Consider the following 19,899-nt stretch of genomic DNA (forward strand, 5'->3'; position numbering starts at 1 on the left):
ATGAGATGGTATCCTCCGGAGCATGGTTGGATTTGTCTTAACACGGATCACGGATGACGTTTTTAAGAGTCATAATACAAGTGCTGGTTCTGGAGGGTCATTTTGTGGTGAAGAAGGTCATTGGATTCATGGTTTTTCTAAATCTTTAGGATCAACAACTGCGTATTTAACTGAACTTTGAGGATTGTTGGAAAGTTTATCTATGACGAGAAGCATGGGGTTTTACAAGTTGGAAGTGCAAATGGATTCAGAATTTATAGTAAATATCATTAACAAACATGATCATGGAAATGTCTCTGGTTTATCATCAAGAAAATTCATAGTCTCTTGAGCTTAGATTGAAATGTTAAAATTTATCATATTCATCGAGAAGCAAACAGATGTGCGAATATACTCGCTAATATGGGGTGTGTTCAAAATCATGGAACCTTGATCTACCACCAACCACCAACTAACTTGATGCAAGTGCTAGCTGATGATAATAGGGGTGTTTTCTTCCCTGGATTAGTAGCGTTGTAGTTTTTTTCCTTTTGAACTTTAGCCCTTTGTCTAAAAAAAAAAGTCATGTTAAACCTTACACCCGGTGCATTTTTTAAGCATACAAAAAATAGAAATAAAACATAAAGTTAATACTGATAAAAATAACTTCTTACACTTTTAATGCATTGAATGCACGAGTTTCAAGATAACATTTCCTTATTTGAGTTTAACTAGTGGACCGGGTGCCTATTTAACATTTTTCAAAAAAAATTATGCCAACTCCTAATATAAAACAAAATGTTACTAAAAATGTCTGTTTCCCGATAGATCAATTGGTTGAGGAGTGAATCTTCATAATTTTTTTTACCTAATTTTTTAACCACTTTGAGTCTGAAACATTGTCCTAAGGATATGTATTTGTTGACACTTTTATTTTCTTTTATTTTCACAGTCTTACCTTTTAATAATTATTTTTCTTTCCTACTCTCTCTATTCTATCTTCATGCTTGGCATATATTTTCCTGTTAATAGTACTTTGTACCTTTGCTTTCTTTGTTTGATCAAATCATCAAACCCCACACTCACCAAATAAAGATAAATCATCAAACAAGTGAACAACCCATCTCTCTCTCTCCATTGTTCCACGTTTATGTTAATTTTCACTCCCAAACACCACTTTTTCCCAGCATTTTCTCGGAAAATTTCCTTGCTATTTTTACTGGGAAAAAGTGGAACCATGAATTTCTGATTAAGGAACGTGTGTTACTGGCATGACACCAGGCTTTTGAGGTACCATCGAAGACCACTCTGCTTTTTCCACAATGCAGAACGGAATCTTGTCCTTTCGAGGTTCTTTCTAGCTCATTTCAAAACTAAACGCAACTCTACCTAAACCCTAATTTTGCTCCCAAAAAAAGTCAACCCATTTTCCCAAATCCAATCAGTTTCAACTTTTTATAGCTTTTCCATTTTGGGTTTCAGATAAATGGGGTTCTTTGTAGTTCATTTTGAAGGTTGAAAATTCAAGATCTGTTTTTTTGGGCCACGTCATTGTGCACCAGGTGTTTGTTAAAAGTTCGATATGATCCTTTTTTCTGTGTTTCTTTAGCTTCCAGCTGAAATAAAAAGTGAGGGTTTCAGTAGATTTTTTTGGGTAGTTTTGATTGATAATTAGAGTTTTCAAAAGGGTGAGTGGTGAGGTTAAAAGAGAAGAAGAAATTGGTAGGTGACTGTGTATTTTGGTGGGTTGTGAAACCTAAATTAGAAAGATTTGTGTCAATGTCAGCCTCAGGAGGTCCTAGATTGAGGTCTATGAATGTTGCTGATTCAGAAGCAAGGCCTGTGTTTGGTCCTGCTGGAAATAAGACAGGTTCTTATAGTTCTAGGAAAGATTCTTCGAAGCCACTGAGGAAGACTGATAAATTGGGCAGGGAGGTTGATTTGGCCAAAGAGAAAGATGCTTCTCCTCAGTCACATTCTCCCAGTGTATCTTCAGTGCTGCGCCGACACGAGCAGTTGTTGCATTCTAATTTGTCTATGAATGCTTCGTGTTCTTCTGATGCGTCCACCGACTCATTTCATAGCCGAGCGTCTACTGGAAGATTGACTCGGTCTAATAGCTATGGTTTTACAAGGAAGCGATCTGTGTCGAAGCCAAGAAGTGTTGTTTCTGATGGTGTGTTGGAATCTCCTCCTCCTGATGGCGCACAATCCAAGAAGAGGTGTGCTTGGATCACTCCTAATACTGGTTTGTTCGACTCCTTCCTCCAATTTCACTCAATTTTTAAGAAGTCATGCTATACTGATGTTAAAACTTAACAGACAGGGGCATAATTATGTGTTTAATGATAAGTTGTTTATTACCATGTACTACCTTTGGTAGGATAGTTCGGTTCATGATACTTTTGGATGCTGAATTGCTTTCATGAATATGGCCGTTGCAGTTTAATTTCAATGTCTGGTCTCATTCCATCCGTTTAAATGCATTTGAGCTGATATCGAGATATTGTGCATTGTATGACTAATTTAAACTTAAAGATAGATTTCAGCCCTTGAAGATTGAGATTTTACTTTAAACATATAATCACTCCATTTGGGCGTCATTATCTTTTTTTCCAGATAAATTATTGTGAATAATAATGCTGTCTGGTATATTAATTTTAGATATTCCATTGCTTGTGCTTCGAATATCATTCATGCAATGAGTTTGTAGCTCAAAATAGGATAGAACATGCACCTCTTATGATGAATTTTAGTTGATGTTTTTGATCATTGAAGAGAAAATTGAGAATTGCAAGAGAAGTACAGGTCAATGGTACTACAGATGAATGTGCACACGCCATACCTTTACTGGAAATTCCTCTATAATACGTATTTTGAGTTTTAAGTTCTGAACTACTTTGGCCTTTTTACAAAGTTTTATTTTCCTGACTATGTTTACCTGTTGATATTAGAGCCATATTATGCTACTTTCCACGATGAAGAATGGGGAGTTCCAGTACATGATGACAAGTATGTTTTTATACACTAAAATTAGTCTTGTTGTGTTGGTTGGGAAAAGGAATGTATCTTCCTCTAAATTTTGCTTGCTACTCTTTATCACATGTAGGAAACTGTTTGAGCTTCTTGTTCTTTCAAGTGCCCTATCTGAACTTTCTTGGCCAGCCATTCTAAGCAAGAGACATATTTTTAGGTATTATCAATGTAGAAGTTCTGATTTCTTTATTTCTTTAAAATTATTGTTCCTTCTTGGGCTCAAACATTTGCTGGTTGGTTGCTACCTCATATGCAGCTTATTTTTTGTCATCAATTTTGTTCGCATTAGTATTGTTAACAAAAGTTCTTTGCAGGGAAGTTTTTGCTGATTTCGATCCAGTTGCTGTCTCCAAATTAAATGAGAAGAAGATGATGACGCCTGGAACCACTGCAAGTTCCTTACTTCCTGACCAGAAATTGCGTGGAATAATTGAGAATGCACGCCAAGTATCAAAGGTATATTAGTTTTCTCGTGACTTTTTCTACTTTCGTTATGGAATTTGCCCCCTTGGGTTAGATCACGGTTACTTGTTAATAATTTCTGGATGAGAACCACTGGTAGTGGAAGCCGAGAGATTACAGGCTTGCGGTATTTTACTGCCATATTCTAAATATATAGTTCTGTATAGGGTGTATATGGGTTTTTTTTTTTGTTGTAAAATTTGGGTATATCCACACACTACTAGAGATTAATCCCTCGAGCTTGATAGGATCACAATGGGCGGCAAAACTCTTGCGGAAGAGTTTTAACGCTGCTACAATTCCAAGACCTCTGGTTAACCTGGAAGAGACTTGAACCATTCCTCGCCCAAGTGCTTCTGGGTGGGTGTACATTGGCTTAATAACATGTCCAGGAAACAAAGTGATGTTACTATCTGTTCTAGGTGGGACTTTATACTTTTCCTATTCATGAATCCTGAGGATATGCTAGTCAGGAAAGAAGTCAACTGCTTAATGATTTTCATTTTTCAAGTTTGGAGGTTTTCCCTTTGAGAAAAAAATAACTATAGCTTTATTTAATGTGTTGATCTTTTGAAGAAATACCTGACTAGGAAAGTAAGTCTAATAATTTTCATAAAAGGAAAAACCTTTCAAGCAGGATAATTCCATTCTGTTTCGTTAATTAAAGAACTGTTCCCTTTTCTGGGGGAAAAAAACTGGTTGATTTTCTGAGATCTTTGGTAATATTCTAAGTCATCATATCCATTGATAATGAGAGTCTAATAAGAGAGGTATATTGAATCAATTGAATGGCTTAAAAATGGTATTTAATGATTATTTGATTTGGGAGGCTTAGGTAATGAGGGTAATTGGGTTGTGGTCCTGGTCCTCATTTAATTTTCATGTCCCATATGGGACAAACCGTTATATTAATCTATCGTACAGTTTGAGCTTCCTATATTCTAGTTTGCCACAATGATGTGAGACCTAATTATTTGGATTCTTTAACTAGCCAACATGCTTAGCTGGTATGTGCTATGTGCTAAGTCACATAACATTAAATACTACAATGTATTCTTTTACTCAACTGCCATAATTGCACTTTGCACAATTTGCATCACGGCTATGATTGTCGTTGCAACTAACTTTTTACAGGTTTTACTGATGCCAGGTCATAGAAGAGTTTGGGTCATTCGACAATTACATTTGGAGTTTTGTGAACCACAAGCCTATAGTTAGCAAATTCCGTTATCCTCGACAGGTTCCCGTTAAAACACCAAAAGCTGAAGTTATTAGCAAAGACTTGGTGAGAAGAGGTTTCCGTGGCGTGGGTCCTACAGTCATATACTCCTTCATGCAGGTTGTTGGGTTAACCAACGATCACCTCATCAGTTGCTTCAGATTTCAGGAATGTGTAGCTGCAGCAGAAGGGAAGGAGGAAAATTCTATCAAAGATGATGGTCAACAAAAGGCATGTGATAGTGTGATGGAATCTGATCTTTCCATTGCCATTGATAATTTGAGTTTGTCATCAGAATGAATCACAGTAAATCTGGTAGATCAAATAGGTACTGCATACTTAGCCTGAGGTTGAGTCATATTCGAGGATAATTTGTGTATCGATCTCAAAGATGGGTTGAATCAATCAACTACATGTTCTGTTGTATGAAAGCTTTCTAGAGGGAAGCCTTAACAAATTGGTGTAGAATTTTTTGTACAGTAAAAAATTATATCAGTGATTAGAAATTTCTTTTACTGATTCCAGTGGTAGCAGGTAATAGATAACCGAATTTCTTTATACAGTATTAACATCTTAATTTGATTATTATGTTTGCATTCATGTATGCATTGTGTTGTTGGCCAGCTAGAGTACTCCCCCACTTGTGAAGATGACAATGATATAACAGTGACTTTGTTTTTCTGTCACTATGGCAGGAAAGACTCCTCATTGTTCATAGACATGTTTGCTTACCTTGGATTCCACCAACAGTGGTGGGGTATTGCTTGGCTCTGAAAATGATATAATTGTGGCAGATGATTGCTCGTGATCTGCAATGTTATGTTTCATGAGCTACAACAATTTTAGTAAAACCACCAATTTTGTCCATGAAAGAAATAAAAGTACATAAACAATCTTAATGTTATGTCTCATTCTGTCACTATCTGCCATTGAACTTTGAACCTCTTTCTTTAATACTCATTTGACCAAAGGGTACATCTTCATCTTCATCTTCTAGGAATTTAGAGACTGTTTAATATTCTCATTTGAAGCAGGGAATGAGTGATTTACTTGCTCCCTCCCTCTTGTCTTGTATCCACTAAGATAGTAGAACTATTTCTATGTTTTTGGTCAAGTAATTTACATACACGTAAAAAAACACAATTGTTTCTACAATTACAGAATCTTGAAAAATGTCAATGTGTTATGTATGGAGTGGAGGTGTCTCCTTTGTTGTCCTTGGGAATGATGACTTGTGTGAAGACAACTTCAGAAACATATGAAAGCATAAGTTCAGAATGTAAGGAATTTTAATTTTTTTTATTTTCCATGATGACGACTAAAATACTTTTTACTGTATTAAAAGAGATGGATAAATTACCAAATTGTCTCTTCAAATTGTAGGGGTCGGAAAGAATAGGCCAAAAGAACTTTGATTTTGAACCATGTGGAGCAAGTTATATTAATTTAGTCTTAAATAAGTTAAGAGGAATGGACAAAGCTTTGGAAAATTCATGCTCCTCCAAAGGCTAAACATCTCCTGTGGAGAATATGCAGAGGGTGTTTACCAACCCGTGTCCGGCTTCAAGAAAAGTGTGTTCCGTGCCCATTGACACATCCTCTTTGTTATCATGATGTTGAAGACGAGGTGGCACGTCCTGTTCAGCTGTAATTATAGTACACAAGCAATACAATCTACAGGTTTGGAGAACATAGTATCATCACGGTTGCAGCAGTTTTGCAGCGTGAGGGAAGTAATTCATGACATATGTTCTGCCGAAAATAATGATACAGCAGGAGCTTTTTTGTAATGCTAGTTTGGGTGCATATAGAAAAATAGATTAAATAGAAAAATAGAGATTTTTTTTAAGCAAATAGAAAAATAGATTAAATAAACATAAAGTAATACAAAGAGTGAGCGACATAAGACCTGATCCAATAAATTCACGCAAAAGTGTAGTCCACCCAAATGGGAATTACAAAATGACAAGACAACACAAGTGAATCATCCTGAATAAATTCTAACATACAAGTACTCATCACAAGCACAATCCAGCGAATCTATGTACAAGTGTGAAACCAAATTGCAAAGCATCAATCAATGTTCAAAAAATGACAAATGAACTGACCGCCAACACGAAATTAGATCCACTGACAAACAACATACGATAGATAATTGATATGGCTTAAATCTAACATTTTCAAATTAGATATACTTGTATTATGCAAAACTTAGTCTATTTTAAGGGATACATTTTTGACATCAAGAAGTTTGTTCAAGTTTCAAGACTTATCTTGTAAGATTGTAACATTATTTAATTTATTTATTTATTTTAATTTGTGTAATAAAACTATGACATAGATGTATATAGATGCTTTCCAAAGTAAACAAATAAATGGGTATTTAAAGAAAATGCGGGGGTTAAAAGGCTTAAGTGTAGCTGGTGTAGAGTAAAGTTTTTCTTTAAAGATTGGACGTTGTTCAATACGTTAGGCTAAGCTCAATTAAGTTAATGGCTTAACTGAATGAAATTTTCTCATCCAACCCACTCACTTTCTCGCCTACTTCCCTAGCGTGCAAAAAAATTTGGAAAATACGTTTCGAACTGTTTTTCTAATGTAAAATTTACACTATAAAAAATTCGGAAAACGTTTTCCGAATTGCTAGGGGGTAGGGGAGAAAGTGTGTGGGTGGGATGAGAAAATTTCTAACTGAATTATAAGTAAAATTTTCTAATATAAAAACATATTTTCGTAATAAAACAAAACAATTCAAAACCAAGATTTTTTGAAGTGAACATTTGATCACAGCTCTTTTTGTCCAGTCTCATAAATTTTTATGGGTGGTTTTATATGACAATTCTTGTGTGGCCATTAGTCTCTGGTTCTTGGCTCGGCTCCGATAATGCAATTTCATAAGGGCATGGGTACATATGGATTGCCGCTACCTTCAAGTTGCTTACTCTGTCGCGCTATCTATCGAAAAAAGTGAATTGCTGCTGATTAAGATTAATCAAAAAAGCAACACTAGTCTTTCATATTTTTAGAGGAAACATTGAGTCTTTTAGAACGCTTTTTAATGTTGTGTTTGGATTTTAGGTTATCTCTATGTAACTTAAATTTTTTTCTTCTTTTTTTGCGATGATAACATATCATAAACTCTATTTTATTTAATCAACTCCAAAGATATATTGTGTAAGTTTGAGATCTCGAAGTATTCTACTCTTTAAATTTTAAATTTCATGTTTGAATTCTTAAAGTGCTAATGTGTCTATGTTGAATTATTTGATAGAGTTTTGGTTTTTTAGGAAAAAAAAAAAGGCCTTGCTTGTCTTCAATTGGCCCCCCAAACCTTATATATGCTATCAATTAATGTAGAAATTTTCTTTTTGATAAATCCATACAAGAATGAAACTAAATGCTATGTATGTGTAACTTTTTTACCTCACCAATAAAATATACTAACTTTTTACACAAATATGATATACCAATTGTTTTTTTCCTAATAATAATTTAGTGGTTAGTCTCACCCATTTTATTTTAAATATAAAGATATACGAAATTTTATATTTGAATCTGAATTATGCAATTGTTAATTAAGTATACCAACTTCTGTTAAAAAAGAAAATGAGTATGCCAACTTTCTTATGTGTAGTATATAATACCAAGTTTAATATATCAATTATTGTTGACCAAATTTCTTTAACTTAAATATACTTTTGTAATCTTGTTTCATTGATTCAGAAATATAGTCTCTAGTTTCTAAATCCAAAAATTAGTCTCTAATTTTTTTTAAAAAAAAACTCTACCACTACATTTTTGTGTTATTAAATTTTGTTGATGTGCATAAGTTTCCCTCGCAACAGATGTGTAAAGTCGAATAAAAAAACTGTTAGGTCATAGAGTGGTGTCACAATTGCCTGTGTGGATTGAATTATTTTATTTTATTTTTTTGGTGAAATTTTATTTTCTATATCATCAAATTATTATTTGAAAAGTAAAACTTAACGAAGGTATCCTCCTCCTTCTACAACTATGAAATTCAATTGATGAATCTCATGACGATAGTACAAAGTTTATTGACTTGTGGTGATTTTTATTATAATAATCCTCATAGCTTATTCAGTGACGGAGCCAGAAACTTTGAATAGTGGGACAACATTTAAGTAAACAAAAATATAATATTAATAAGAAATATGTATGAGTGCATAAATAACAAATAAATTGTGCCAAAAATCAACTTAAATATGAGTAATTATTAAATATTAAACAAGTCATTTTGACACTCAAATGTATTTTACGTTAGTCATTTTAGTCCATAAAATTACTAATAAAAGAGATAATATGGATGTATTTGCAATTTCAATATATTTAAAGATCAATATAACAGCGAGTTACATTTCAAAAGGCTAAAATAATGGTTTGCCCTTAAAGAAATGAAACTATGAAAAATATAGTGAAGACACACTATGTAATATATGCATTTTTTCCAAAAAGAAAAGTATTTTAAACTATGCATTGCTAGACACATATACATATACTACTAGTACGTAGTAGCGAAATAAAATTGAAGTGGGGGCTACTGCCCACACAGCCATGTACATGGCTACGTCCCTGAGCTTAGTTAATCAGTGTGCAAACAAGTCAGTTGATTTGGATGATTCTTAAGTTTTTTGTTTGGTGTGGATGTCTTTCCCTCACTCAGTCACTCTCTTCCTCTTTTTGGCGGGAGATTGTAGGTGGATTGTCTTTCCCTTGCTCTATTGCTATTCCTTAACCTTTTTGTAGTTTCACTTTGAAAAAAAAGAGCATTGAGAATGTATAATAATTTTGAGAACTGTTATTTTGTTTCAGAATTCAGACCAAGCAAACTCAAAACATTTAATTCATAATAATAATGGTAATACAACTCGGAGTAACATAAGGCACACTATACTTTGAAACAACTATAAAAACAACTATAAAATTTCTATAACTTCATGAACGCTTCCGTTTGTTTAACGCCTAGTAAAAATAACTATAAAATTCCTATAATTTCAAAGTATGGTTCTACAATCATCAATAAGTGAACCATATTTTGAATTATTTTGTTTTTTATTGTGTACATCATCAACTACGTATCTTGCATTCCATCTCAAATATCACTTTGTAAAATAATTTTGTGAAATGTTATTGGAACATATTTTCTGAGACAAAAATATATACAACATTAATTAAGGGTAATACGTATTTGTTTCAATAACATAGTATTTTATTAGTGAACACATGGTTGATTGAAATAACAAAATTATCTTTGATGTTGTATTTTTGTCCCAAAAAATGTGTTCCAATAACATTTTTCAATAATTTTACATTGTCAATCAATACTAATCATATTTTTCGTCTCGTCACTTCATTTTTTTTAATATAAAATGATAAATTGATTTTTTTTACGAGGTTTGTTATTTAAACATCAAATTTAGACACAACAAAGTATATTATACGAGGTTAGTGCATCTCTTTCACCTTTACATCGATATAAAATCCGAAGTCTTCACCAAAAAAAAAAATTTGAAGTGAAAAAAAATGTAAAATTAAAAAGTGGTAATTTATTTAGATGAATTTAAAATGAGAGACTATGTACTCGTGAGCTTAGCCCAGTTGACAATGACATGCGCAGGAGCCTAAGTTCAAACACTTGTTTAACGTGAATTTTCTAGACATTAAACTAATTTTTTTTTTTCTTCTAAGAAATACAATTATAATGAGCATTTTTGGATGAGTAGGATGTGATGTTTCATTATAAATAAGATAGACACTCCCACACGCAAATGGCGGCCATAGCTACTGCCATTGTTGTTTCTTTCTCAAACTCATCCTCTCCTCTTTTTCTCTCTAAACTCACTTCTCGTCTTCACTTTGCTTCTTTCCCTATGCGTTTTCATCATTCTACCAGAAAACTCATGTCTCACTCTCAGCCACTTGCTTCCACTCTCGGTCTCACTCACCCCACCATCATCGAAACCCCTAAGGTTATTTTTCTTCCTCAATTTTACATGCCCATGTTTCTTTTTATGCTTCATTTACCTTATCCATGATAAAAATCGTTAATTTATTGATTTTCTCTTTGTGGGTCGTTTTTATATTATTTGACTCTATTGTGATGTTGTTTTGAGGTTGATTGTTGTATCTGATTGACTTTGGAATGATTTTTTATGTGATTATGTGTTTTATTGTTGTGATACTGAGAATGCCTATTTTGTGTTTGTGAAAATTCCTGAAAGATCTCTTTTACTGCTACGGATGTTGATGTGACGGAATGGAAAGGAGATATACTAGCTGTTGGTGTTACGGAGAAAGACCTAACTAGAGATGCAAAATCCAGATTTGAGAATCTGATTTTGAACAAAATTGATTCTAAGTTGGATGGTTTGTTAGCTGAAGCTTCTTCTGAAGAGGATTTCTCTGGTAAAGTTGGTCAATCAACTGTTCTTAGAATTAAAGGACTTGGATCAAAGAGGGTTGGTTTGATTGGTCTTGGACAGTCACCCTCCAATATTGCACTGTTCAAGGGTTTCGGTGAGGCTGTTGTCGCTGCTGCTAAATCTGCTCAGGCAAGCAATGTTGCCATTGTTCTTGCCTCTTCTGAAGGACTCTCTTCTGAATCAAAGCTTAATACTGCTTATGCAATTGCATCTGGTATTGATTTTATGATTTATAATTGTTTGATGTGTTGATGGATACAGATCCTCTCCATTTCTCCGAAGAAATGGAGGACTCCATTACTAATGTTTTGAGTGTATAAAGTTTAATTATACAAAACTACATGTTACCGTTTTAAGAAATATTGACTTATATACATCAAAAACTTTAGTAATGGAGTTCTCCATTTCTCATCCTACTTGTGTATATGTGCGTGTGTGTGCGGTTGTGAATGTAGAATGTAAGCTTGTGAATTTTATAGTTATATTTGATGTGCGGGCTTGAATTGTGCTAGGGGCTGTGCTGGGATTATTTGAAGATCAAAGATACAAGTCAGAATCAAAGAAACCAACACTCAGATCCATTGACATTATTGGTCTTGGAAAGGGACCTGAATTGGAGAAAAAGCTCAAGTATGCTGGAGATGTTTCTTCTGGAATACTTTTCGGAAGGGAGCTTGTCAACTCTCCTGCTAATGTTCTCACTCCAGGTTCACATGAAACCTTAAATTGTATTTTATATATATATAGGTATATGTACGTATGTAAATGTGCTTCTCTAAAACTTGGTTTATATTTGGTGACGTTTTAATCCCAGGGGTATTGGCAGAAGAGGCATCTAAGGTTGCTTCCACCTACAGTGATGTTTTTACTGCTACAATATTAAATGTTGATCAATGTAAGGAATTGAAAATGGGGTCCTATTTGGCTGTTGCTGAAGCCTCGGCAAACCCTCCTCATTTTATCCATCTTGTTTACAAACCTCCAATTGGAACTGTCAATACTAAGCTGGCTTTGGTCGGAAAAGGTTTGACTTTTGACAGGTAATTCACAAAATAATGTTTTTTATATACAAATACAACAACTCGGAAAGATAGTTATCAATCTGAAATGGGATTTCCCCCTTGTATTATCCATGGTTTTGATTCTGGTACTAAAACATTGAGTGGTTGTGAAATTTGATGTTTTTGTTGGTTGATAAATCTTTTAATATGAGGTCCTAACATAACTCCTAAGTATATTGCTTCAATGTACACTTTCTACATGCATTACCAATTTTCCACGGGCATACTAATTATTGTGTAAATATATATGTTGTCTTAACTCTTTCGAAAATTAAGGAGTCCATGGATTTTTTTCCCTTTTTATTTTTCTTTTATTGTTTGATGTAACAAGTTGGAGTTTTTTTTCCTTACTGATTTTTTATCATGTTTTCTGCTTATTATTAGTGGTGGCTACAACATCAAGACTGGACCTGGCTGTTCGATTGAACTCATGAAATTTGATATGGGTGGTTCAGCTGCAGTTTTAGGTGCAGCAAAAGCACTTGGTCAAATCAAACCTCTTGGGGTCGAGGTTAGTCATGACTTCCCCCTTTGCCTATAATTTATATGGTCCTTTGATTTTTTCAATTTTATGTCAAGACTTTGCTTAGGTATTAGGTGATGTAGTATGGGATCTCTTAAATCATGATGGGTTTGCATAAATAAAACTGAATGAAATTTCCCATCTCATTTGATATTTTTTCTTAATAGAGCTGTTGACTATGAAGTTTCATTTTACTTTTCTGGTGTGGTGGCTACTTTCCTTGGAAATGATTTGTTTGAAGTACAGATTGTGTCACATTTTGTGGTGTAATAAAATTCTTGCATATGCAGGTTCATTTTATAGTTGCAGCTTGTGAGAATATGATAAGTGGAACAGGTATGAGGCCCGGAGATGTTGTCACGGCTTCAAATGGAAAGACTATAGAGGTGAGGGTTTACTAGGTATTTTGTTTTCAATTTGTTAAATATGTATATATACCAGGTCAATGGACATGTAGTTGAAAGTTTCTATTACTAATACATGTATGCATAATTACATTGTAATCGAAGATCAGTGGATTTAAGTTTTCGTCTCTATGAACTATGTAATAGAACATGTATAGTATTTGACCTTGATTTTGTTGAATATACATTTTATGTGATATATGATGTACTAGGGATTTGACATTGGTTTAACATTTTTGTGTAGGTTAACAACACTGATGCTGAGGGAAGACTTACCCTGGCTGATGCTCTGGTATATGCTTGTAACCAAGGTGTTGATAAGGTATATAGCGAGCGAGGCATTTTCATCTTTCTATCTCTGTAATATCCCTATAAATCATAACAGATTTTGGTTGACTTCCCAAAACATTTGCTTAACAGTTAATGCTTGTTTGATAGATTTGGTGAAATTTTCAATTATGTGATAAATGATAAATGCTGGACTCTCATTTTTACATACTCTTGAGTACACTATGATTTACAAGGCAACTAAGTTAACTTTTAAAACAATAAATCAATTATAATGAGGGTGTTCCAAGCATTTCTCCTGAATATCTACCATTCTCATTCTTTAAAATTATCCACGGACAAGTTTAGTCCTCTTTCTGTGTTCCAAGATTTGTAGAACAAGTGCTGACTTAGGCCATTTTTAGTATTGATAAACTTCTTATGTGCTGTCTGTTTTCTGGTATCAATATGGACAAGCTTAAAACTTGTTTTCTTAAGTAATTGGTTTGGTTTTAGAATAGTGTTAACTTGTCGATCAATTCTTTTCAGATTGTTGACCTGGCAACCTTAACAGGGGCATGCGTAGTTGCTCTTGGTCCTTCAGTTGCAGGTAAAGATAAACTAAAAACTATTATGTTGCGTATAGATTTGACCTTTTTTTTGGACAAGTAGATTTGACCTTTTAATTACCATTTACCATATATACCAATATTTGCTTGTTAGAATCAGAAAGAAGCCTCAATAGTTTGGTTGGCACTATAATAAACTCCTTAAATTTATATCATTTTGGGGGAAATAGTAGAGCTAAACTCGGGAGAACTATTATTTTGAAGGTATATTTTCACCCAATGATGAACTGGTGAAAGAAGTTGTTGAAGCTTCTGAATTGAGTGGGGAGAAACTGTGGAGGCTGCCAATAGAGGAAAGCTATTGGGAATCAATGAAATCAGGAGTGGCTGATATGGTGAACACTGGTGGTAGACAAGGTGGTTCTATTACTGCTGCTCTTTTCCTGAAACAGGTATGTGCTTAATAATTATATAAATCTTGTTACTGTTTGCAATTTTCTGAATGATATTCTGTCATTTTCTCGCTCCATATTTCTCCAAGTGATTGTGTGCAACCGGAACATGAATTGTCCTAATCTGAAACAATTTTTGGGTTGCAGTTTGTTGATGAAAAGATTCAATGGTTGCATATTGACATGGCTGGTCCTGTGTGGAATGACAAGAAGCGCTCAGCGACAGGATTTGGCGTTGCTACTCTAGTCGAATGGGTTTTGAAAAACGCCTCTTCTTAACTGTGAACTGAAATCTTCAAATATGGTTGGCATTGTGGGTGGCGTATAAGATAAGATAAAAAATCATCTTATGGGTTTTCTGGTTATTTTGGGTTGCTTTGCTTATATGAATAAGCTTTTTTATGATGGATGGAAAAGGTGGTAAGCTGAAGTATATTCCAGTGTATTCAAACTTTATACAAAAAAGGACTTTGTATTTTCATGTTTTCCTTATAATAATTCAGTTAAGCATCTAATTATTTTGTTGATAATTCAGTAGATAATTTCTCAATCTGCCCTCCTTATGTTATCTGAAGCACGCTTCTGAGTGCGTGTTTAGATAGATTTGCGCAATATATAAAGGCGGATCGATTGAGAAATTATCTTTTCCTATCATCCTTTGTAGCTCTATTAGTGCCATCTTTTGCAAAGGTGGTCCATTTGTATTATTTGTTGTCGTGTTATGTGTGTATTAGAAGCATACAAGCTTCTTTCGACCAAAAAAAGCAGCAGCAGCATAAGTTGTTTGCTCTTTCTTTTGGAAGGGACCAATGAGTGCCGTGATCTAATTGTTCACACTACAGAAGGCAGAAGTAAAATCATCTTGCTTTAAGCCATCCAAGTGTAATAAAAAAAAAAAAGGGATCCAAGGTTTTTTAGTTCTTTACTTCTTCCTAGTTAAAAAAAAAATATAAAATAACGAATTGTGAACACACCAACCAATGCTTAATAAAATCAATTTTGATAAAATTAGTATTCTATTTCTTTTATTTGTGTAATTTTTTAATGTCAAAAGAACGAATACGACATTCTTACTGTCAGTTGGACGGAGTACACTATTTTGACAATTTCTAATATCAATGGTTTTTGACTCAAGCTAGTGTTTAAAATAGTTTTTTAAATTCATTTAAATTTATTTTTTTCCACCGTACTAATAACAAATGTTTTGTTTTAAATCCAAAATAGTACATAAAATCCTAATTATGTCATAAACTCTTGAAATGTGACATATTGATCCAATAATGAGACTTATTAATCTAATAATAAAAACAAATTTATACATAGTAAAAACCTTATCTCACTTGTACCAAAAAATAAAAAAAACCTTATCTCACTTATAAATCAATCCTTTATTTTTAGGAAAATGCTAACTAGTGCCCCTAGGGCACTGGTTAAGGAGCTAAATAATGTATGAATGTATTGGAAATTGTGTAATCTACTTTTTATAAGTATACAAAATGTTCTTTTCAATGCAAAAATTACTCCTTTTAGTATCCTTAACTAGTGCCCCGAAAACACTGGTTAGCATCACCCTTATTTTTACTCAACCTTTGAATACATCTGAAGTTTTTTTCTTGACCCAAATGATTACTATAAGAACCGTACAATGAATGTAGAATATTATAAACCTGTGAAAATCAACACCTTTGGGACAAGCTTATGTGTAATTAGCCCAAAATCCGGTACCTAGTAAAAAGCAGATTTGACTGGTTGGCATCCTAGAAAAAGCAGAAGAATGCTTAGCAAAGAAAAGGGGATCTTGTTATTGTTGTACCTATGACTATGTATGACTTCACATTTTACATACTCCTAAAACCCTCTCTCCTCTTTCACAGTCACAGTCACAGTCACACACACCAACCAAGAGAATAATAACAAATAAAATAAAACAAATTCTTTTTTTTATGCTGTCAAACATTTTGATCAAATGAGCCATCATGAAACAGAAGAAAAAAATATTTATAAAATAAGAATAATAGCATCATAAACAACCTGTTCCAACTATGTTCCTGTTTTCATTCATTTCATTTCATTTTGCTATGAAGTAAAGAAAAATTGTTTACTATTTTACTTTTTAGAAGAAGAAAAAATGAGTGTATCTTTGACTGTTATGACCTTCAATCTTCATGATGATGAGCCACAAGATAGTCCTAATTCATGGGAGAAAAGAAGAGACATATGCATAAGTGTTATTACAAGTTACTCCCCAATCATCCTCTGTACCCAACAAGGTAGCTTCTCATTTTCTGCATGCCCATCTTTATTTTTTCATCTGGGTTTGCTAAAAATCGTTTCTTTTTTCTGATTTGTTTATATTCATTTGCTAAAAACGGTTTCTTTGTTGATGTATTGATTTTATTTTGATTTTGATTTTTTTTGTATACTATTTTGTGTTCTTCATTTGCTTGTCCTGTCCCTCATCTGATTGTTTGATCTGGAAATGGATGCCGTTTTTTTTTTTACTTTGAAAAATTATATGTTGATGTTCTGATTCAGTTTATTTATCCACTTTTTTGTTTTAATTTGAATCTGGATTCAGGAGTGAAAACCCAATTGGATTTTCTTCAGCAGGGTTTGCCAGGTAATAACTTTTTTACAAGATGTTTTTCTTCAGCTTCTATAAGAATTCATTTATATTTCATAAGTTTGTTGCCTGCATTGTTTGGTTACATTACATTACATTACAAATTACAAGCATATTTTGCATCACATTTGTCATAATGGATGTGGATGTGATGTGCTATAGCCCATAGTCATGTCCTTGTTAAAGGATTATTGCTTATAATGGTTCTAGTTATGAAGAGAAATTTGGCCCAAGTTTTAAATAATTAATGCTTACTTATGTAGATGTTGTCATCTCATGTGATGCCTACATCACAGATGGTTTGGTTATGTTAACATAGGCGTGCATTTCTGTAAAAAATGTCCAAATGGTTAGACTTTAGATAAATTTAGGATTCCATCTAATCATTGCATGTTTAGATTGACGGTGAGTTTAGAGGAATCCACGGTTTGAAAAAAAATAGTGCAACTGTGTTTTCGTCAAATTACTGTCGTTTAAAAAATGTATTCATATGAGGCACTAACGCATAAATAGGCCGATATTCTCAGCCTCAGGTGCCATTATGTATGAGGAGGAAGTGAGAGTTTTATAGACTTTATTCAGACTTCTCTTGATGTAAATGCCAAAATGATCAAGATATCTGAAAAACTTTTTGATCATCCAATACTCTTGTGGAGTGATATGAGTGGCTATTTACTAATCGTTTATGGAAATAAATCCATCTATTTCCAGTGATCTTCTTTCCTTCTCTTTTCAAGTTTTGATTTTGTAACTTAATTAAATTTTCTTGCTTCGTGCTCGGACTGGCTTCCGAACTATTTATCTACAATTCTTCTGCAAGAATAAAATATGCTTGGAGTCCAAGGAAAGATATAGAATACAATTATTAGCATGAGACTGTTTTCAGACATCAATTGTCCTTATCAAACCCTTTTTTGTGCATAATATTACTCTGGTTCGAAACAGATTCCTCTAAGTTGATAATAAAACATGACTCAGGTTATGATCAGTTTGGCGTATCACGAAAAGGGCCACAAGATACTACTGATGAGCATTGCACTATCTTCTATGATAAGGAAAAGGTATATGGGATTATTTTCGTATTATCTCGTAGTTTTTTATTTTTTATTTAACTGGAACAGATTGCTTCACAGTTTTTTATATTATTTTTGAAAAAATTGAAGGTAGAGCTTCTAGAAGGTGGAACATTTTGGTTGTCAGAATCTCCCTCGGTACCTGGAAGCATTTCATGGGGTTCCGAAGTTCCTTGCATTGCAACATGGGCTATATCCTTATGATTTTAAAAAATAAGATATAACTTCAATTGTTTTCAAACTGTGTTCAACTTTTGTTGCACAATCTTTTGGTTCTTTTCCTTGACAAGATGTCCACACATTTCAACTTAAAGGAGTTGAGCCGCCAGGATTCTCATTTCAAATAGTAAACACAAACATGGATCAGTTCAGTCCCCGTGCCCGTAGACGAAGTGCTTTACTCACATGGCAGCACATTGCATCCTTACCTCCTAGCCTCCCAGTTGTGTACTGTGGAGGATTCAATACACAAAAGGAATCAACTACTGGACGTTTCCTTCTCGGTAGATCGAGGTAGTTTCTCGCTGCTTATATTTCCTGTTGCTAGTTATCATTATTCAGTTTTCAAGTTTATACCATGCTATTGTTGGGAACTCAAGTTTATATTTCTCGCAAGTGCCTGGTAACCCATGGTTAATCTTATGATACATGAGAGTCGAATATCGATTAGATACTAGATTGAATTCAATCGATGATGATACAAATCTCTACTGTGTATCTATTTGAACATAAATTTCATCTTAAATCCAGACTCGCTGTGACGAATCCTGATTCATTCTAATAGCTTAGTATAGCCAACAGCTTTTTATGTCAACTTCGTATAACCAACCACTTTCTTATGTCATTTGATATACAACTTGAATCTTAATTTATTTTGAGGTTCATATATGATACATCAACTTATAATTTTGTTGTCACTTGTTTTTTTTACTTAAAAATGACATTTTTATTGGCAATATATCTTATGATACATATTAAGATTCAATTGACGAACTTGGGTGTTTTCTGCGGTTGCGTGCAGAGAGCATGGTGTAGTTGGTGATATGAGAGATGCATGGCCTAGTGCTCGTGTGAGGAAAAATGTTTCCTTAATCCGCACTTATCATGGATTCAAGGGTACTATTTGCTTTGACGCTTTTACATTGTTACATCTGTTTCGCGAGTATGACATAACTTGTACTATTATCTGGTGTTATCAGGTGACAAACAAGGAACCGTTGAATACCTTAAGTTAATTTTCAGAGCGCTATGCCTCTGCTGGGATCGACAAACACAAGATCTTCACGTTGATTGGATACTTTTCAGAGGTAGATCTCTGATTCCTGTTTCATGTGAAGTGGTGAATGATAATATTGATGGATGTTATCCATCATCTCATTTTCCTATATTTGCCGAGTTTATGCTCCCTCGCACTGTAAGAATGGTAGAATCACCAGTACAAGAGGATAGCTAAATTACCATGTCTTGCTATATCTGAGTTCCTTAGCTGTATCAATTATGAATTCCTTTCTTCCTTCCTTACTCTAAATATTTCTTTATTATCTTCTAGATTTTATGTATTTCTCTATCTTTTGTCTTAGTTGTGATCTACTGCTAATTTTAATTTTTCCTTCACAAAAATAGTTTTTATTTAAGTTTATTCTAAATTACCCCTTCATCATAATTTGAGGGTATTTACCCCTCAACTAATGAGAACAAGTCATATGAAATAAAAGTTGGTTACAAGTTAGTTGTGGGTACCACGTGCCAATATACTTATGTGGCTTGTTCTCATTGGTTGATGTGTAA

General features: G+C 33.7%; 3 protein-coding genes across 3 annotated transcripts; all 3 read left to right on the forward strand.

Moving 5' to 3' along the window:
• Window positions 1-920: 920 nt before the first annotated feature.
• Window positions 921-5,220, forward strand: LOC123905443 (probable GMP synthase [glutamine-hydrolyzing]). Its single transcript, XM_045955036.1, has 5 exons — window positions 921-2,227; window positions 2,934-2,991; window positions 3,089-3,172; window positions 3,330-3,471; window positions 4,628-5,220. The coding sequence occupies exons 1-5, from the start codon at window positions 1,759-1,761 to the stop codon at window positions 4,994-4,996; spliced, it is 1,122 nt and encodes a 373-aa protein (XP_045810992.1). The 5' UTR covers window positions 921-1,758; the 3' UTR covers window positions 4,997-5,220.
• A 5,195-nt stretch (window positions 5,221-10,415) lies between these two features.
• On the forward strand, window positions 10,416-14,930 carry LOC123906920 (leucine aminopeptidase 1-like). Its single transcript, XM_045956950.1, has 10 exons — window positions 10,416-10,686; window positions 10,939-11,353; window positions 11,652-11,846; window positions 11,954-12,179; window positions 12,585-12,711; window positions 13,014-13,109; window positions 13,372-13,449; window positions 13,944-14,004; window positions 14,228-14,415; window positions 14,563-14,930. The coding sequence occupies exons 1-10, from the start codon at window positions 10,486-10,488 to the stop codon at window positions 14,692-14,694; spliced, it is 1,719 nt and encodes a 572-aa protein (XP_045812906.1). The 5' UTR covers window positions 10,416-10,485; the 3' UTR covers window positions 14,695-14,930.
• Window positions 14,931-16,235: 1,305 nt separating this feature from the next.
• LOC123906921 lies at window positions 16,236-19,690 on the forward strand. The gene is made up of 7 exons (XM_045956952.1): window positions 16,236-16,685; window positions 16,994-17,035; window positions 18,017-18,099; window positions 18,202-18,303; window positions 18,410-18,624; window positions 19,133-19,227; window positions 19,311-19,690. The coding sequence occupies exons 1-7, from the start codon at window positions 16,544-16,546 to the stop codon at window positions 19,562-19,564; spliced, it is 933 nt and encodes a 310-aa protein (XP_045812908.1). The 5' UTR covers window positions 16,236-16,543; the 3' UTR covers window positions 19,565-19,690.
• Window positions 19,691-19,899: the final 209 nt, after the last annotated feature.

The sequence above is a fragment of the Trifolium pratense genome, linkage group LG2, assembly GCF_020283565.1.
Source record: "Trifolium pratense cultivar HEN17-A07 linkage group LG2, ARS_RC_1.1, whole genome shotgun sequence".
Lineage (NCBI taxonomy): Eukaryota > Viridiplantae > Streptophyta > Magnoliopsida > Fabales > Fabaceae > Trifolium > Trifolium pratense.